The sequence below is a fragment of the Leishmania donovani genome, chromosome 33, assembly GCF_000227135.1.
Source record: "Leishmania donovani BPK282A1 complete genome, chromosome 33".
NCBI classification, from domain to species: Eukaryota; Euglenozoa; class Kinetoplastea; order Trypanosomatida; family Trypanosomatidae; genus Leishmania; species Leishmania donovani.
The window spans coordinates 455397-474393 of record NC_018260.1 but is presented as its reverse complement, the minus strand read 5'-3'; the positions used below and the strand labels follow the sequence as shown (position 1 = coordinate 474393).

Sequence of the window (18997 nt, the reverse complement as noted above, 5' to 3'; positions counted from 1 at the left end):
GGCGGGGCGGCGGGCGGGGGCCTTCTCTTTGTGAGAATAGCAGGAGACAGCGAATAAGCCCTCCTTCCCTCCCCCAAAAAAACCGAAATAAAATAGAGCAGTTGCTGTATCAACGAGTAGTGCTGTACTTTCTGTCGCGCAGACATGTATGATCACTGCGTTCCTTTTTCGTTCTTAGCCTGCTCACGTCTTTCCAGGAGTCGCTGCTCCCTTCTCGATTTCTTTCTGTTCTTGTGATGCAATCCAGCGGAGAGGCAAGCGGAGGAAAGGAGAGGGAGGAGGGGGGAGATCGCCCCGGATGGATCAAGAGTGAAAGGGATGATGAGAATGGTGGAGGTGGAGGTGGGGCACCCAAGTAGGAGGCAGAGCGGAAAAGGAGAGAACTGCCCGCGTGCGTTTAGGTGCATGTATATCCGAGCGGTGGAGGAGGGCACATGTAGGAATAACTCGCTGTCTTGCCTTCAACGTGTCCGTTTCTCGGCCGTACAACAGGATTCGAGCGCCACTGTAGCCCCTGGCCCGCCACGAGGCCCCATCGCCTGGCGCGAAGCAGCCGTAGACACAGGCGCCACAGCAATGCAGGCTCAGTTATGCGAGCAGGGCTCCTGTCTCAAGCTCTACCCACCCACCCCTGCCTCACGGCCGTGCCCATTATGCCGGTCGCCCCGACGCAACGCCATCCAGGACCCGACCGCCGACACGAGTAGCAATACGTCGCTCTGACTACGCTCCGTAGTAGGCACCTGAGCTAGTTACCACCACAAGTGGCTCTGGCATTTGGCAGGACTGAGGGAGGAGCTGCTTGGCTTCTTCCCATACAGAGTGGCTTTACTGGACCCTGAGATGCCACGCACGGAGGTGTGCGCCCTTCCCCCACCCCCGCCTCCCCGCCTTCATCAGGGCGTCGGAGAAAATAAAGAAAAGGACAGCAGGGCTAGAAACAGGAACAAGAGCGGCGGTATGAGGAGCGTTGCGTTGATACACACGAAAAAAGTCGGAGAGAGCAATGAGTAAGGGGCTGATGACAGCTACATCGCATACAGGTGATATTGCGTGGACGCGTGCGCTTCCGTGAGGGTCGTAATGTGGTGGTGGCATGAAGGGCGGCGGCTATGCCTACTCCACGAAGAATACGTAGAAGGACCGCGTTTTTGTGCGCGAGGCAGCGCTGATCAAGGCAGCCAGGATGGAGCTTCGGGAACCTGCTCGGTGCGGGGTGAGAAAACAGCCCGGAGAGGTTGGATGCGCCGCATCCTTCCTCCGAGAGATGACACGGAGTTGTGATTGGGGAGGAGAGGTGTCAACGCCACAGACTAAAAGAACACCTGAGCACGAAGCGCGTGCCTACCAGAGGGGCCGAGCAGGCAAAAGAGGCAGGAGAGTTGCTTCTGTGAGGAGCCGTGACGAAGCGGAAAGAGGGGCAGGGGGCACCACACTTCTTGAGGTGCACGTTCGCCGTGTGCCGTGATCCAGAAGCGGCGTGCACATGAGGGTGGTGGTGAGGCAGATACATCAAGTCTTCCCTGCTCCTACCTTTTGGCGTGCATAGGACGTGAGATGATTTCTTTTTTTTTTGTGTGTTTGTTCGCCTTTTTCGTGGTTCCGCAAAGCGATGCGATGACGACGTGCTCAGCCGCCGCCACCGCCGCAGCGGCGCACCCGCTCATTGGTCGACAGAGTCGGCTGCGACAGGGCCAAGCTGTGAAGAAGGAACAAATAATACCAAAAGCCTTGGGGGAAGAACGAGATGCAGATACGGCCGCAGACCCGTTGCTGCACGCTCATCCTCACACCCTCAGTGCACAACGCGTATGCGGCATCGTCGGCAAGCACAGATGGACGCTCGCCCGATCACGATGGCGACTTTGGGACGCGCCTGTCAAGCTCTTTCAGCAACTCCTCCGCGTTCACGGCCCTGATTTCGTTTCCCACCTGCTTCTGTCCCGTGAAGGTTTGGATGGTGGGAGTACCGGAGATGAGCTGGTAGTCGATGAGCTGCCGCGTGCTCAGCGCTTTGGTATCCACGCTGTACCACACAATCTTCTTGTTCTCCTTGGAGCACCTCTCGGCCGCCTCCTTGTACATCTCCGCGAATGTTAGACAAGGGATGCACCCGTGCTTCCAGTATTTTATCACCATCAACTCGTCCTTGTGCTCCTGCAGCTTTGCGATGAACTCTTCCTCACTCTTGATGGGAGGCAGCTTCGTTTTCTCGAGGAAGCCGCCGTCCTCGAACTCCTTCATCCACTTTGGGAAGTTGTCCTGCATGTACTTGTCGTACTCCTCATTCGACAAGTTCTCTGGCAGCTTGCGGTCGCCGAAGATGCGCCGCACAATGTTTTGGGTCATGGACATGGCTCCTGCCTTTGCGATTCGGTTCCTTTACCTTTTTTTTTGTTTTGTGTGTGCGCGCGTGTGTGTCGGCTCTACGTAAGCGTACTCACCACAAACCCATGCAAATGTTTATGTGTAGCGTGCGCATGTCGTACATCGTGTGGTCCGAAGAGAGGAGGCGTGGATCGTAATAATCGGGAGAACATGTGCGGTACTCAACACACAGCCGCGGTATTCATGGATCACTTCAGCAACAGAGAGGGCAACAGGGGGACACTGCTGATACTGTTCTTCAGGGGTGAGAACCCAAGAGGCCGAAAACGACATTGAGGGATACCGTGCACGCGCCGTCTTGTAGTTGGCTCCCACCTCCAGTTTTCTCCTTGATCACTTCGATGTCTGTCTATCTATATTTTTCCTTTCATTCTTTGCTCATTCGATAGGTGCGCCCGTGAACACCTTCACAGAAGCATCACGTGAGACAGCCTCCCTCCCCGCTTTCCGGATGCGTGGACACGGACACACCACGACCATGCACGGAAATCAGTGATTCTCACATCATCGCGTTTCCACTTGCCGCCAACGCACATCTATAGACACACATGCACACACGCATACCCTACGCGGGTGCGTGAGCGCTTGCGTTTGAGCGCTCAAGCTTCCCGGCTACTCTGCCATGCCCTTTGGCCAGTGGCCGTAGTAGTAGCAGTGCCGCACCTTCCACCAGAACTCGCTGTGGTAGTGCGGATCTGTGAAGTCTGACTCACGCAGCTCGGACCGCGCACTCGACAGCCGCGACTGGCCAGGCGATAACATCGTCACGGTCATGTCCATCCCCTCATGCTCCGGGTGGCGCTCCGAGAAACGCTTCAGCCGCAGCCACGGGTCGGTGCGCTCTCGCTCCTCGTCGGTGTGGCCATACACGTTGATATCCCAGAACGGCTTTTGGTTCTTGATGCTGTGGAAGCCTCGCACGCAAACCCAAAGCACGACAAGGAAGATAATGCCGTAGGTGCCCAGCGTGTGGTTCAGGTACTTCTCCGGGCTTTCTTTCCAGTGCGCGAAGAGGCGTCGGTGCCAGCGACGGCGATCCTTGCGCGTGAACTTGCTCGTCGCCTCAAGCTTTGTAATGTAAAAGATCGCGTCGCGGAAGCCTGGCGCGTCGTGGGCCGCCGTCGGCATCACATCGGCAGGTATAACGATGCCACCGTTCTCATCGATCTCGTTGAGCGAGTACGTTTCGAAGTTGGTGACGTTCTTGAGGTAGTTGAGGCCAGGCGCCAACCACCGCACAACTTCCCCATTGGGCAGCACCCGCTGCAGGTAGAACTTGTTGTCACGGGTGCGGATGAACGAGAGATCCGTCTCGACGCCGGTGCGCACCGCTCGACCGGAGTGGTCCAGGTATACAAGCGTCGTTACAGCCGGGCGAGGAGGAACGACCGTGCGGATGTGCGCGCGCTGGAACGACGGACAGCTACACGCCACCGCCGAGCCGCCGCCACTGCCGCTGTGGCTGAGGAGAAGAGTGCCCGCCGATGCTGTCGATGACGCGAAGCACCACAGAGACGTGTGCTGTCGAATCGCGATAGGCGGCGCCTGGCGGAGGAGGCCGAAGCGGTGCACCACCGGTGCACTCGTCCGCGGCGCGCTTTGCATAGTAAAGCTGCGTTCCTGCTGTGTGCGGGCAGGATTCAGGGAGACACAGAGAGGGAGAGGGAGAGGTGCAGGCGGGGAGGGAGATGAGGCAACGGCGGAAGGCCTTGGCGCACGCGAAAGCGAGTGAGACTTCACGCAAGGGTGGAGAGGTGGAGAGCCGTGCCCAAGGCGTGTGCGGGCCAGGCGCCCTCGTGGTGGTGGTGGTGATGGGGGTTGGGGGGGGGGCAGCACAGACTAGATGCGTTGCGGCGCCTCTGCGCATACGCGGCGCCCTCTCGCTGCACGTCTTGTCCGAATGGAGCCCGGCCTTGCTTATAGGCATCCCTCCTCTATCTCCACTCTTTTGGTGCTGGCGTGGTGCGCATTCTTGGAACGAAGGAGATGAGGCTGACGAAGATACAAGTATGTGGAGCGGGAGAGGTCGTGCAGGACACAGGTACACTTTGGAGAGAGGGGTGGGTGGGCTAAGAGAGGCGCGACAGAGAACGGCTGCGCATTGGTGACACCCACCATGAGGGAGAAAGCAAGGTACACATCCGCAACAACGAAAAAAAAAAAGAGACACGCTCACGCACAAGGATTGATGTAGGAGTCACAACGAAACAAATGAAGGGCGCCGAATCAGTGAAAGCCAAGGCGGTGTGCTGCAGGGCTGGGGCAGTGGAGATGGCGATGGTGGGGGGAGGGGAGAAGAGCGGTGCGGTGCGTTGTGGACATGCCGTGCTCCCTTGCCCACCTTTCCCCGCTCAGCTTCTCTGTCCAACAACACCTCCCTCGCTATTGCCTCCTCCCACTTGTCGCAGCAGCCGCCTCGTCGTTGCTGCTGCGACTACATGGGGGGCGTTAGCGAGGAAGGCGTTGTCACTTGCAGGCTGCCAGAGGGAGACAGAAGTACACGAGTGGAAGGCACCCGTGGCGGCGTCTGTAGAGTGCGGCTGCCGCGGGTGATGGATCGCGCTTTCGCCCGACTCGACAGCCGAGGTGGAGGTGATCGCCCATCCGGCTGCTGCTGCTGCGCCTTCGTTGACGCCGGCGAGAGTGATGCTGGCGGCTGTCGATTCATGGGAGATACCAGACTAGTTGGGGTGCGACACGTAAGGCTCTGCCGGCTTGGCGACCAACGCCTTGTTGGTGTGCGCGTTTCTTCATCCACCACGGTCGACCCCATCTCATGTGCGCTCGCAAACGGACGGTGCGTCGTCTCACAGAACAAGGGGGATAGCGTCGGGGCTGCTGGATTAGTGGGTGTCGATGCAGGCACGAGCTTCCGGTCTTTCTGCTGTTGCTCCGTCGAAGAAACGCGCGAGCTTCTGTTGGTGGCCAGTGACGATGTGTCGGATGGCGAGAAAAGAAGACACTGCACTCCTATGAGCTGCTGGGGTGGCTGACGCGGCCGTTGCTTCGGCTCCTGCTGAGTCGTGAAATGGTGGAGCAGAGGCGGGGGTGCAACAGCTGATGCCTCACGGTGGGCCGCGGAATGCTGCCATGCGTCCGTCTCGTCCTCCCGCGGAGTAGGTGTCGGCGACGGTGCAGTGACGTGGTACACTGGCACCACCATCGTCGGGGCCGCTGCTGCTCCCGTATGGCGCTCTTCGTGGAGGGGGCGGGGCGCAAAAGGCTCGCCTGTTGTGAGGGGGAAGGGCTGCTCAAGTTGGTAGAGAGCATTACGCCGCCGCGAAGTCTGCGTCGGTGGCGGCTGGTTCTCCTGATCGCTCGCTGTATCCTCCACGTCCACTGGCGCAGCTGAGGAGGCGCGGGAGGGCAACACTGGGGCCCTAAACAGTGCAGGAGGGGTGCCGGGAGAGGGCGGCGGCTTTGCTGAAAAAGTCCAGCGCACCCAATCGGGTCGCATCGAGCCATCACGATTACTTGCCTCGGCGCTTGCCCTTCTCGGCGCGCCGACGGAAAATGAAGTGGTGCGGCGGCCCTGAGCATGTCTGCCGCTGTCCGATCGCTTGCCCGTCCGTTCGCGCTGGAGTTTGATATCGAGTAAGGAAGCGCTCTCCTCCGCCTCGCAGAAGTATCCCTCATGGCGGGTGGTGAGAGGGGTTTTCAAGTCGCAAGAGTATTCGCGACTGCCTGGCCATGCTTCGGCGAGTACTGGCCGTGAAGCGAGCGGTTTGGGTACGGGCAAGCACATCTTTTGCTTCTTCGCATCGGCACCAGTGCCTCCCTCCCGGTTCGTCAACTCCGGCGTCGCATCCGCCGGGTTCGCGGGCTGCGGCTGGCGTGTCGTGTACAGCCGCTGCGCACGTGCGTTTTTCTTGACAGTGACCAGCGTCGGCACGGCTGCGCCAGCACGGCTGGCGCGATGTTTTCGGTGATGATACTCTCGCGGATGGCCCGCCATCGCGTTCTGCTGAGAGGGTGACTGAGGGCGCAGCCTGAGAACGCGAGCCACGTGCGGCGCCGGCGAAGCCGCGGCGCGTTCATCGCCAAAGACCACCACGGCACTTGCAGGTCGCCGCGGTGACGGAGAGGCAGACCACTGCCGTCGAGTCACCGCCGCTATTCTTTTCGGTACCACGGCACCCTTCCCAGACGGCGGTGACCACGATGGCGAGAGCGAGGAGACCGACACTGACGTGGCGCGATGAAAACCCGACTGTCCGCCGCTGACGACCTCCACATCGGTCACAGCACCGATGTGGCGTTGCTGATACGGGAACTCGGCTGCTTCGCGCTGCGTGTGCTTGCGGCGCGGCGGTGGGCTTGTCTTGGTCGGGTTCTTACCGCCGTCAACCGTGCAGCGTGAACTGGAAGCGGCGCACGCGGCATGCCGCGTTGGCACCGGTGAGCAAAGTGAAGGCGCCCCAGGGGAGGCTCGCCGCACACCTCTTCGGGGAGGGCATGGCGGCGTGTACACCGGCTCGAGTGACCTGCCGGCATCCTCCTCTCCGACGTGCACATCCATCGCAATCTCCATGTTGGGCTGCCGAAGCAGAGTATCCTGCAACGATGGCGGCGGATTCGCATTCCATGATGACGGTGCAGCAGACTTGGTGGCGCCACAAGGTCGCCGCTCGAATGCCTGGACCGCGGCTACACGAGTCGCGCTATTCGCACAAGTTGCCTTTCTTCGCACTGGCGGCGTCATGGCGGGCACGTTGATTTGTTTCTCCTTCGCGCACACTCTGTCCGGGCCGGTATGCATAATGATGCCTCCATCGCTGTCGCTTCGCAGCGCGTCGACTTCTGGGGCCAGAAAAGAGTTGTGGAAGCATTGGTGATCGTACAGGTAGAGGACAATGACCGAGTGCAGGGCACTCCATGAAATGCTGCCCCTCACGTCTTCCGCTGCGCCGGCCACTTCGCTGGGCGTTGAATGAATGCCATGACCAAAGGTCGAGGGGCTGTAGCATGCCTCGCCGAGCAAATCCTCGTCGGCGTAGTCATCGTTACTGGGCCAAGGGGCGGCAGTTCTTTCCGCCTCAAGCGGGTTCAGGCGCTGCTGCTGCCGAGCACAGTTCGCATCTCGCCTCATCGCTGCTCTCCACAGTATGTCCTGTACCAGCCTAGACTGCAGCTGCGTCGCGGCCGCCCGTATGGCCATATCATCCTCGCTACCGGCAAACAAGTTACGAAAGCTGCTGAGGCGCGCCAGGGCATTGAGACACGCGTGATAGCGAGTTGCCTCGAGCCGCCGAACTTCGGCCAGCTCGCAGACACCATCGCCGTTCGACACCGCCGTCGAGTAGACGTAGAAGAGACCCAGCAGCCGCTTCCGCAGCGCACAAGAGCTGGAAGGAGTGATGTCCATGGAGCTGCCTTAGGCCACCGCAACGGAGGACACACCTCTAACCAGTGCACTGTGCCTGCGAGAGCGCAGGCGTGTGTGTGTGTGTGTGTGTAGGTGAGGCGAATAGGCCGAGGGAGGAAGGAAAGACGATAGGAATGGCATGTAAGAGCGAAAATGAAAAAAAAAATAAAGAGTTGCGCTGAGGGCGTGAAACGAATACAAGCCGAGGTGAACGCACAAAAATAAATGAAAGCGAATTGAGTGCGTCACCGTACTGGCGCGCGCACACAGACACACACGTGCGCGTACACGGCAAGCGGGAGAGGCAGGAGGGAGGAGGGGCCAACGGTGTAAGAGGCGTGTGCCCTTCAAAAGCGAGAGGGGTCACGAAAGCGGGGCCAAAAGACGGTGCGAGCGGGAGCGAAAGGGTAAAGGGCAAGTGCAAGACGCAGGGATGTGTGCACAGGAGAAGAGAGCCGCTCCGACGCCCCTGCTGTTTTCTTTTGTGTGCTCACGAAGGTGAGAGGACGGGTGATTACAGATTCGGTGCGTGTGTGTGACCGTGAGCGGCTCGCTGTAAGAAGAGACCGCGAGAGGAGGAGGGAGAAAGGGAGAGTCACGCACGCACGTGAAAAGGTGTGTGTGTGTGTGTGTATGTGTGTGGCAAGACTGCGCCACTGCAGTCGTGAAGATGCACTTGCCGATAGCATGGAGGTTTAGCCGAGGAGCAGAAGGCAGAGGGTTACCCCCTCTCTCTCTTGCTCGTGTCCTCCAGCTCCTCGCGCAGACACCAGGCCGCGTTCCTCAACAAAGCATAAGAGAGACGTCACCTGGGTGGTGATGGTGGTGGTGGTGGAGGGGCCAAGGCACATCGCACAACCCGTGAAAGACCGGTGCGTGAAAAAGGTCATTGTGGTCTGCGCGTGCGTGTCGGAGTGGCATTATTAACGGTTGGATCTGCTTGAGTTGGCTTGTGAGAGAACAACAACAATCCTAAGCGACGCACACGCCAGGACGAGTGGACATCACCAGCAGCGCCGAGGAGGGGGGCAGGCCAAGAGGAAAACGAACCCACGCATTCATCAACACCACGCACACCGCAGCTGCACAGGCACGCCCAGTGAACACACCCTGGAGTGGCTCCTCGCACTCGCCGCTTCTATCGTGTCTTTCTTTGTCTACGACGTAATTTGACTGGCTGCCCAGCGGTTGCCACGGTTGCGACTGCGCTGCAGGAGCCCACCTGTTGACGACGGGCTCTGGAGAAACTTCAGCGGCAGCACAGCCGACCGCATCGAGATTCCGAGTTTATCCATCTCCGACCACTGCACAGCGATGGGGTTCAAACCTGCCGCGGCTATGGTGTCCATGGAGCGCTCGAAACCCTTCTGCACGAGCACGTCGGGGGTGTAGTCAACGCCATAGAAGGTGAAAAAGTGGCACCCAGGCTCGAGATACAATACTTGCAACTGCAGCTCCGACTGCGTAAGTTGCTGTTGCAGCTGATCCACCGCCAACAGCCCGTGCTCATCCTTCCACACCAGCAGTATGTTGTTGCCGGCAAACCCGAAGTAATCCCCAAGTGGTGGGGCATCGCCTTCCTGCTCCAGCGTCACCACCTCAAACTTGCTGGTGCGGCCGGGGCTCGCCACAGCCGGGCCGTCGCCGCCGTCAGCCGCCTCCCCGCTGCCAAACAATTCACGCAGTACCTGATGCGCTGCCGCGTTTGTGCGCGGCCCGTGGCCCACCGCTATCCCTTGCGGCAGGCACACGATATCGCCACTGTGACATCGACATGCGTCGTTATCTTGCAGGTACGCCGAAACGGTGGTAGGCCCGCCGGCCCCGCGAACGTAGCGCATCGTTTCGAGGAACTCCGATGAGCGGTGCTCCATACCAGTGAGCGGCATTCCCAAGAGAACGGGTCCGAGGGAGGCCATCTGATCAGCCACCCGCAGCGATTCCACGCCTGGGCGCTCGGCCATGAGGTGCACCTTATCCACCAATGTGGAGTGCTGAAGAGTTCTGTAGAAGTCACGAAACTGGCGGAACAGCACATCACGGTTCACGAGGATGCCGCTCGGGCCCGTTGGCGGCACACTGCGGTGATGCGGCATCCGTACGAACGCGTGCACGGCCCGCACGGAACGTGTCGCTCTCATGTCTGCTGCAGCACCGCTGATCGAACGCACGATGAAGGAGAGAGAGACCAATCACGCCGCCGCTCTTCTTCTACGTTCGCTGATATTGCTCTTTGTGTGCTGTTCTATCCAGTCGCGTTGATTGGGGTGGGTGGGGAGCGAAGAAAATAGAAGACCGGAAACGTTATGCGCGCGAACACGTCTGCAACCGTTTGCCAGTTGAGGCGCCGCTATGTTCTTCACACGATTTGTAATCCGTCCGTGACCGCAAAGGCGCGTGCGTGTGTGTGTGTGGTGGTGGTGGTGAAGTCAAAGTGGAGAAGGCGCCAGAGAAGAGCGATCTCTATGTGCAGCGTAGTTGCATGAGTGGGGAGGGGAGCAGCAGCAGACGGCGACGGCACCCTCCTCTTTGCCACTGCTCCTTCTCTTTTATTTTTGACTTCAATGACTGCCAATCTTGAGGCTGGAGAGGGGGTAGGATACGTGATACGCGCGAGGTGGTGCATTTTTAATGTTGCCTCCCCCTCCCGCCCCCCCAAAAAAAGAAAATGGGAGAGCAGGATGACACTTGCCAGCACACTGTCGATCCGAACAAGTGGGTTGCTGCTGCACCGAATGGATCTCATGTTTTAACAAGCAAAGGCCAGATGTGGTGACCACAGTTTCAAGGCACACTACGGAGAGCGATGGACAGGGTGGGAGAATGGCACGCGCTTGCATTCGATTGCTTCCGCTCCGAGGACGCGCTGCTGCTGTCCTCCCCCCCCCCTCCTATCTCTCCGTGGCCTCACGGCAACCGTTGTAGTGCCGACTGTACACTCTTTCTTTTGCTTTGCCTTGCTGAGTGACGTATGCGTGCATCTCTCGTTGCACACGTCTTCCATCTAACTCGTAAAGCGCCCATCCAAGCAAGGGCAAGGAATAAGAAAGACAAACCACTTTGAATGCAAGATGGAGAGCAGCGGCGGCACATCTATCGTGCCTCTTCTCCTCTCTTCCCACGCAAGCGGCTTCGAGATACATTGTTGGACGTGTGCCCGCCTTCTCACTGCTCCAGCGGTGGCGGGGCACCAAAGTAGCGCCGCGCGACGTAGCGATGAACGTCAACGTGCTTCCAGTAAGTTTCTCGCCAGTTGCTCTTGGCCTTGGCGGAGTTGATAACAGCGTTCGACGTCCACTGCCGCCGCGTACTCGAGGTGGCGGCGGAGGTGACGAGTGGCTCGCTGCCGTCGTGCTGCGCGGCGTCAAAGGACGGGGAGGGCTGCAGGTCATAGCGGTTGTGCCAGCTACCCGCAGAAGCGACGGCCGCGCTGGGCGCCTTCTTTCGCTTGCTCAAAGGAACGGGCCCCAGAGGCGGCACCACCCACCGTTGTTCGTTACCCTGAAAGACGAGGTGCGGCGCAAGCACGGTAAGCATGGGCGATAGCAGGTAAGGCCTCAACTCCCGCATCGCTTCCTGCACGATGTGGTCAGTGGCTGCGACCGCAGCGGGGGATGATGCTGACAGAGTTGGCTGCGCTGTGCCTTGAGGTATCGCCGCCGCGGCCACAGTGGCGGACTGGCTTACGCTTGGTGAGGGAAGCGGCAGTGTTGACGCACCGGTTGTAGCGGAGGCCGGCGCTGGCAGAGGCGCCTGCGCGTCTGGGGTAGGCCGCGGCGGCGGCGCTGATGAGGAGACGAGAGGCAGCGGAGCCGCAGTAGTCGCCGCGCTCGACGGGACAGCCTGCACTACGGGGTGTACCGGCGGTGGCGGTGGTGGCACCGAGACCACCGGCGGTGGAGGGACACCGGTATCGGCGGTGGCAGCGCTGCTCATGGCCGATGTGTATGACTGTGGCGCATAGGGCTGGAGCGAAGTGGTCAACGACGCGGTGGAGAGCGACTTGCGCGTCACCACCGCAGGCGCATTGACCGCAGTGTGCGGCAGCGGAACAGCTGCGGGTGACAATGGTTTAGACGTGGCATCGACGGGCCCTGGCGGCGGTGTTGAGTTGTCCGCTCTGGGTGAGGAGCCGGAGATGGGCGTCGCGAGTTTCTTCCGCTCCCACGGCGGTAACGACTTCTTGGGCACATTCTTTTGCGGTCCGAAGTGATTCGACATGTCAAGGGCCACACCACCTGGTTTTACCACGTTCGCCTCAGCACCTGATGCGGCATTGGGACTCGCTGGCACGGCGGCGGGCGGCACCGGGATTATCGCTGGGGGCGGCGGGGGTACCACGACGCCAGCCGGCGGCGGCGGCGGCGGCGCGAAGGTGCTCATGAGCGATTCCGTCAGGCGACATAGAAGAGGCGCCGCCTGCTCAGCTAAAGAGGCAGGAGGCAGGAGGCAGGAGCACGCACACCAGCACAAGGCGGAGAAAGAGCACAAAGAAAAACAAAACAAAACCCGCAGTATCTCGAGCGCGCTTTCCTTTCTCTCCGTCCCCTCGTACACTGCCGCTACGCGTGTGCACGTGAGCGGATAAGCGAGCAGCGCCCACAGGCAAAGCGCGTGGAGAGGGAGGGGGAGGGGGAGGGGGCTTCGGCGAGTGAGTGTGCAAGCCATTCGCAGAGACAGCGAAGTGGAGAGCGAGCGCTGATGTTGCCGTGGATCACACTGCGTTCTGCGGCATTGCGCTTGTGTGCTTCTCCGTCGGCATTTCGATTGCCTCCTTCGGAAGACACACACGCGCACTCCTTTGCGTGCGCGCGGCAAGATGCCCTTCAATGAGATAACGCCCGGGGTCTCATGGCTGCCCCTCAGCGAACTCATGCAGCCCCTTCCCCACAGGAATGTGAGAGAGAAGGCAACCACAGCCACTGCCTTGCCCGTCCGGAGACAGCGATTCACTATTTCTTGTTCCTTTACTGAGTTTTGTGTGGAGCACGCGCCGGGGCGGCGCACCTAATAGACGTCGAAAAGTAAAGGAAAAAATAGGTGCAACACCACGGCATTGCCGTCGGACGCAGCACCTTGTATACGCCAGCTGTCCTTCCTACGCGGTCTACAAGTCCGCACACCATCTCTGCATGCGGCAGGTGGGACAGAGAGAGTAGTGGTGGCGGTAAGAAGGGGAGAGGGGGGGGGGCGCCGGCCCTGTGTGCCGGCAGGACCGTACCTTACTTGCATCTAGCGTCCCTCTATTCGCCAAGAGCAGACGAAGTCACGTAGCCGCCTTCGTTGAACTCGTCTTTACCACAGTTGTTGCCGTTTTCGTGGTGATTGTCGCTCGCTTCTCCTTGGCACTGGCGGAGCGAGATTTCGCCTCGAGGGCGGTTGGCGGTGACCGGGAGCGAGAACGGTCTCGCTGTAGCGCCTCAACCTTCACCCGCGGCAGACGTCCGCGGCGCCGCTCCCGCTTCATTAAATCTGTCGTGCGCAGACTCGGCGAGGCACCGTAGTAGCGTCGCTGAATGTAATTGCCGACGTGCGGGTTCGTCCATCTAAAGCCGTCGTCTGGATATGGGGAGGCGCCAGCGCTCTTTTCGGCTGCGGCGGCATCCGCACCAACTCCTGCAGGCGCACTGCACGCCCCAGTAGAGCCGGCACCCACACCCGCACCCGCACCCACACCCACACCTGCGGCACCCACACCCGCACCCGCAGCACCGACACCGGCACCTACACCCGCACCCGCAGCACCCATACCCGTACCCACACCCGCACCTGCAGCACCGACACCGGCACCGGCACCTACACCCGCACCCGCAGCACCCACCCCTGCATCCACACTCGCACCCGCAGCACCCATACCCGTACCCACACCCGCAACTGTAGCTGCAGTGCCGACGGCTGGAACTATACCTGCGGTCAACGCTGGCACAGGCGCACCGGCTGTGGGCACTGAGGGCTGCTGCTGTAGCGAAATGGCGCTTCCCGGGGCTGGCACGGCGATTCCGTCGCTTCCCAGCCGCGGTACCACTGCCACGGGTGGCGGGAGTGGTAGTGGTACGCCTGAAAGCGGTCCGCCCACACCTAAGGTTGATGTGGTGGCTGCCAGCGGCAGCGGTAATGCGGATGCTGCCACTGCAGATCCCGGTACTGTCACTGTGGGGGGTGGCAGGGGGCAACTCAATGACGAGAGGGGTAGTGGAGCAACCGCTGCACAACCATCGGTGGTGGTTGTGGTGATAGAAGGTGCGGTAGCGCTCGTGCCGAGCATCGCCGACGCCAGCGTTGGCGTGTAGGCGACGAGATCCTCTGTGGTCACCGCCGGCAGGCTGGACAGCACCCGCTCCGCTTCGCCAGGAATGAGCAGATTCAGTTCACATCGCGTGTTTTGAAGCAGTGCCAGCGCCGCGGCAATGTCGCGATCCATCTGAGCTATGTTGCTGCGTTTTGTTGCCAGACGTTCCTCCGCGACGCGGCACCTTTCTCCTAGCTGGGCGAGCTGGTCCTGCAGCCGCCGCTGCTGCATCTCGCGCTCCAAGACACTGCCGCCGAAAACCGTGCTGCAGTGGCGCAGCAGCGCCATGGCTTGGTTGTCACGATGCTCGATGGCTTCGAGTTGCTGCTTCAGTCGCTGCGTGCGCTGCCCCACAGAGGCGCGGAACTCGCGGTATGGGGTGGAGCCTGAGTCGTACCACGAACCATCGTCGAAGCGCGCTTCGTCTGCTGACATGCTCGCGTACTCGTCCTGGTACCAGCACCGCACCGCCCCGTCAGCGCTGCAAGACCACACCACAAAGCGGGACAGCTTGGCAGGGCACTCGACTGCGCTCACCCAGCCGAGTGCCTGATCCGTGATGCGCTGTAGCAGCTGTCCACTGGCAGCATCGAAAATGCCCATGGTGCCGTCCGAGGAGCCGGAGTAGACCCGATGTCCGACGCGGCAGAGCGACAGCACGCGGCCACTGTGCGGGGCGTGGATGCCGACTGCCTCGCAGGTGCGAAGGTGCCATCGCACCACCTGCCCAGAGGCGTCTCCAGACCACATGAGCTCCCCAACACGGCACAGCGCCAGCACCCCACCGCTTTGCGAGTGGAAGTACCCTGTCAGTCGCATGCTACCCTCGCCGATGTCCCACACCTTCACCGTGCAGTCGTCAGATCCGGAGACAAGTGCGTTGCCCTCGGCGTACAAGCAGCGCACCGGTCCATCATGCGGGCAGTGGCTGCTGAAGAAACGGGCGTACATGTATTGGCACGCCCGCCACTGCAGAATCTGGTGGTCTTCGCTGCCCGAGTAGACGTAGCCGCCGAACTCCGCCAGGCTCGTTACGGCTGCGGTATGCTTGCGTAGCAGAGCGATCAGGCTGCCTGTGGAAGGGCGATTCGACGCGCCGACGGCGGTCTCGCCACTGCGGCTAGGAAACGTGTCCCCATCATGCACCTCAATGCAGCCGTTAGACAGGCCCATCCACACGTGCATTTCGCCGTCCGCCGTCGGCACCGCGAGAAGTGCGCGAACAACGGCGGCGCTGTGGACGGTGAGCGCGGTCGCGGTATCCTTGTAGCTGTGCCGCTTCAGTGGCGCGGACGTGCCGGTTGCACCGCCGACGCCGACGGCAGACATCCGATTTGTCACGCTCGACAAGAAACCGACGGCAGCCGAGTCGCTGGGGCCCGATGCGGGCACTGCGGACACGGCCGGCTCAAAGCGGCGCACCACCTCACCGGTACGCGTGTTGCGCACCTCGACCTCCCCGTCTGAAAAGGTGATCCACACCACATCGCCGACGGTGGCAATGGACAGGGGTGGCGCTGGAACAACAAGGATGCGATCGTTCACCAGCAGCTCGGAGGCCACCGAGTGCTGCTGCTGCGAGGGCATTGCCTATTGGTGAGTGGGCGCGTACGTGTATGTCTCTCTCTTTTTGTGAATCCTTCTACGTGTCCTGGATGTGGGGAGAAGGGGGGACGGGAGAGACTCGATGCTTCTATCAACGTCTATGGTAAGCGGTGTATGTGTGTCTGTGCGTAGACAAAACTAAGCAGATCTATACCTGCACCGCGCAGCTGCGCGAGCTTATGCGAAATGTCAAATGGGGTGCCTAAGAGCAATCTACACAGTGCACTTCTTCAGATTGGCGCTCCTTTTCGCATGCCAGCTGGGATGGGGCTGCGTTGTGCCTCACGCCAGCGGACCTGCGGTCCTCAACAGCAGCAGTCACTGGCAGGGGACGCACTCACGTATGCCACCGCATGTTGCCCACATACATTGACCCGCCGTCCACAAGGAAGACAGAGCAACACGCCGGCGTACATCAGACACGGAAAGAGGGTCGATAAGGTAAAGAAGAGAAGAAGCAGAAGTGCTGGAAAGGGACATATGCTTTCACCACGACATGAGCCCTTTTCATGTGCGTGCCATCCATGGCCATGTGTGAAGTCGAGCCGTGCACCAAAGCGGCGCAGCACCTATGCATATGCAGAACACTTCGGTTGCGTCACGCCGCGTCCGCGGCTATTCATCGCCACGCACACACACACACACACAGACACAGAGTCCTGTGTGCACGACACGCGGAGGGCGAGGGGGTGGGATGAGTGGGATAACAAAAGACAAAACGCACGCAAGGGGGAGGGAGGAGACGGGAGAGGGGGGAGGGGCGCACGAGGTCCACTGCCCGCCTCCGCCTCCTCGCAGACGCACAGCATTTATCTGCCTCTAAGGGTGTATAACAGCGAAGCGGACGGTGCACATGAGAAGAGAGAAGGGTCGGATCGGTCCACCTGCGCACACCACTCACACGTATGCCGCTGCGTCCCGCCTCCGTCTGAGGCTCTCCCGTTTCGCTCTCCTTGTGTGCGCCGGCCGCTCTTCGCGGCACGTGCTGAAACGCTAAAATGACATCCGGCGAGTCAGAGGTGGTGCACTGGTTTCCGCGAGCAACTCGCCAAGCGCTCCCATGCCGCGGGTAGGTGGAGGGGGTGGCACTGCTGCCACGGGGGGCGGGGGGACCGCCGCTTTCGGCGGTGGCGGCAGGGAGCTGAGCACCGGCTCGTAGCTGCGACTGAGGGTCACCTGTGCCTCCGTCACAATACACGGCGCGGAGGAGGTGCGCTCAGGCGCGGGCACCTTGGGCCGCGGCGGCGGCAGCGGGGCAGAAGCCACCGCCGTCTGCAGCGGGGGCGGTGAAGGAGCACAGGGGAGAGCAGAAACAAACGTAGAGGGCCGAGACGGCACGGCGGTGCCTAGAGGTGACGATGTGGACAACGCCGACAGATCTGGTGGCGGCGAAACGGTGACCAGGGGTGGCGCCACCCCGGCAAGCACTGCGGGGGGCTCAGTAGCCGTTGGGGAGGCCGGGACTGATGCTCCTCCCGGCACGGCTGAAACGGCGGCGACACTAGAGGAAGGCACCGGCGGCCGCTGTTTGGCGCTGCTGAGGGTTTCCGTCAAGCGAGCTAGCTGTCGGCGCAGGACTTCCAACGTGTGTGTCTTCCGCTCTACCGCGGCGTCGATCGCGCGCGTCGCCTCCTCCGTTGTGTCGTACCGCTTCTGCATCTGCTTTACCTTACCGTCCAGGAGCCAGTACCGCGCGGCAGCCGTCTCACGGCCGTCTCCTAGGCTGTCCAAGAAACTACGCACAGCGTCGTCGGAGCCGCTGGCGAGGACCATGAGCTCCGCCAGCTCTCGCTGCTGCTCCAGCAGCGCCTCGTTTGCCTGCAGGTACGGCAGCTGCGTTGTGTAATACCACCGCATGTCCAAAGCTCCCTCGCGCTCTGCTGTCATAGGCTGGTGCTCATCGTGGTGCCAGCACTGTATCGTGTTGTCTGCGCTGCCCGACCACACAAAGTAGCGGTTCACCTCCACGGCGCAGGCGATGGCGGAGATGCTGCTGCCCACGTGATCATCGAGGCGATTCACGACCGTGCAGTCCCCTGCGTTGAAGACGTAAATACAGCCTTCAGCGCTACCAGCGTACACCCGCGCCCCCACCTTGCGGAGAGACATGACTCGCCCCTGCACCTGGCGGCACACGAGCAGCACCTTGCCATCCTTCAGCCGCCACACCGCAATCACGCCGCTTTGGTCGCCTGACCACATTGCCGTCCCCACACGGCAGAATGCCGAGACGCCGCCGCTCTCGCGGTGTAGGTGGCTGTACTGCTGTAGGGACGCGCCGCTGGCGGTATCCCAGACGCGAACGGTGCTGTCATCTGATCCGCTCACGAGGGCGTTGCCTTCGGCGTAGAGACAACGGACGTAGTTGCTGTGTCCTGCCAGAACGCGCAGCAGTCGCCCATCCGCGACGCGCCACTGCGTGATGGTGAAGTCGCTCGAGCCCGCGTAGGCGACGTCGCCGCGGTACTGGGCGAGGCAGTACACACCGGAGAGATGCTTGCTGAGCTGCCGGCGCAGCTGGTAGTTTTCTGTGTAAACCTCAATCGCGCCAGAACTCATCCCCATCCACAGCTGCGCCTCCTGATGAACTACGTCGTAGACGGAAAGCATGCACCACACCTTGTTGCGCCGCTGACGCACACCGGCGACGGCGAAGGTATGCACGACTTGGCCAGTGTGCACGTCGCGCACCTCTACACGCCCGTCCTGCATCGCGAGCCACATGGTGCTGTTGTGGCTTGTAGCCATCGCGACCACGGCACCCTTGGCGTGGAAGCATTTCGTTTCGGAATAGACGGCGGTGGCTTCGCGTGCTTTGACCGAGGGACTGACCGCCCTGAGACGTGCCATAGCGGGCATGATGGTAGCGGTGAGAAATAGTTACTGGGCTACAGGGCTGTCACAAGGCACAGCGAAAGAGGAAGACGTGCGCGCGCAGTGTGTGTATGTGTGTATTCCTGTCTATGCGACTTTACAGACGAAGAGCGTACCGTTTTCTTTTCTCTGATAAAGGGAGAAGTCGTAGCGTCTCGCTCTGCGTCCATCAACACGTGCTGCTTCGTGTTGAGCGCCTTCTATATATTAGACGGGCTTGTGTGTGTGTCTGTGTGTGTGCATACACCGATATGTATGGCTTTGCATACGTAAACGGGTGGGTCTCCCTCTCTATGTATGTGTATGTGTGTATGTGTGCGTTGGTGGAGCTAACTGGGGGAGCAGCGCAGCGGCAGTGGCAGCGTCAGCCTCCCCACCTTTTCATGTAGATCACTCATAGCCGAGAGAGATGGAGAAGAAAGAGCAGGAGAGGACGATGCGTAAAGACACACGCACATGCAGACAAGAAGGTGGCG

General features: G+C 60.8%; 7 protein-coding genes across 7 annotated transcripts; all 7 read right to left on the bottom strand.

Moving 5' to 3' along the window:
* Positions 1–1851: 1851 nt before the first annotated feature.
* LDBPK_331350 (hypothetical protein, conserved) lies at positions 1852–2355 on the bottom strand (the record flags this gene model as incomplete). The annotated part of the gene is made up of 1 exon (XM_003863913.1): positions 1852–2355. One exon carries the CDS (start codon positions 2353–2355, stop codon positions 1852–1854), a length of 504 nt encoding a protein of 167 aa, XP_003863961.1.
* Positions 2356–3000: 645 nt separating this feature from the next.
* LDBPK_331340 (hypothetical protein, conserved) lies at positions 3001–3993 on the bottom strand (the record flags this gene model as incomplete). The annotated part of the gene is made up of 1 exon (XM_003863912.1): positions 3001–3993. One exon carries the CDS (start codon positions 3991–3993, stop codon positions 3001–3003), a length of 993 nt encoding a protein of 330 aa, XP_003863960.1.
* An 829-nt stretch (positions 3994–4822) lies between these two features.
* LDBPK_331330 (hypothetical protein, conserved) lies at positions 4823–7753 on the bottom strand (the record flags this gene model as incomplete). The annotated part of the gene is made up of 1 exon (XM_003863911.1): positions 4823–7753. The coding sequence occupies one exon, from the start codon at positions 7751–7753 to the stop codon at positions 4823–4825; it is 2931 nt and encodes a 976-aa protein (XP_003863959.1).
* A 1157-nt stretch (positions 7754–8910) lies between these two features.
* LDBPK_331320 (hypothetical protein, conserved) lies at positions 8911–9894 on the bottom strand (the record flags this gene model as incomplete). The annotated part of the gene is made up of 1 exon (XM_003863910.1): positions 8911–9894. One exon carries the CDS (start codon positions 9892–9894, stop codon positions 8911–8913), a length of 984 nt encoding a protein of 327 aa, XP_003863958.1.
* A 1024-nt stretch (positions 9895–10918) lies between these two features.
* LDBPK_331310 (hypothetical protein, conserved) lies at positions 10919–12628 on the bottom strand (the record flags this gene model as incomplete). Its single annotated transcript, XM_003863909.1, has 1 exon — positions 10919–12628. The coding sequence occupies one exon, from the start codon at positions 12626–12628 to the stop codon at positions 10919–10921; it is 1710 nt and encodes a 569-aa protein (XP_003863957.1).
* Positions 12629–13019: 391 nt separating this feature from the next.
* On the bottom strand, positions 13020–15629 carry LDBPK_331300 (hypothetical protein, conserved; the record flags this gene model as incomplete). The annotated part of the gene is made up of 1 exon (XM_003863908.1): positions 13020–15629. One exon carries the CDS (start codon positions 15627–15629, stop codon positions 13020–13022), a length of 2610 nt encoding a protein of 869 aa, XP_003863956.1.
* A 1011-nt stretch (positions 15630–16640) lies between these two features.
* Positions 16641–18506, bottom strand: LDBPK_331290 (hypothetical protein, conserved; the record flags this gene model as incomplete). The annotated part of the gene is made up of 1 exon (XM_003863907.1): positions 16641–18506. One exon carries the CDS (start codon positions 18504–18506, stop codon positions 16641–16643), a length of 1866 nt encoding a protein of 621 aa, XP_003863955.1.
* Positions 18507–18997: the final 491 nt, after the last annotated feature.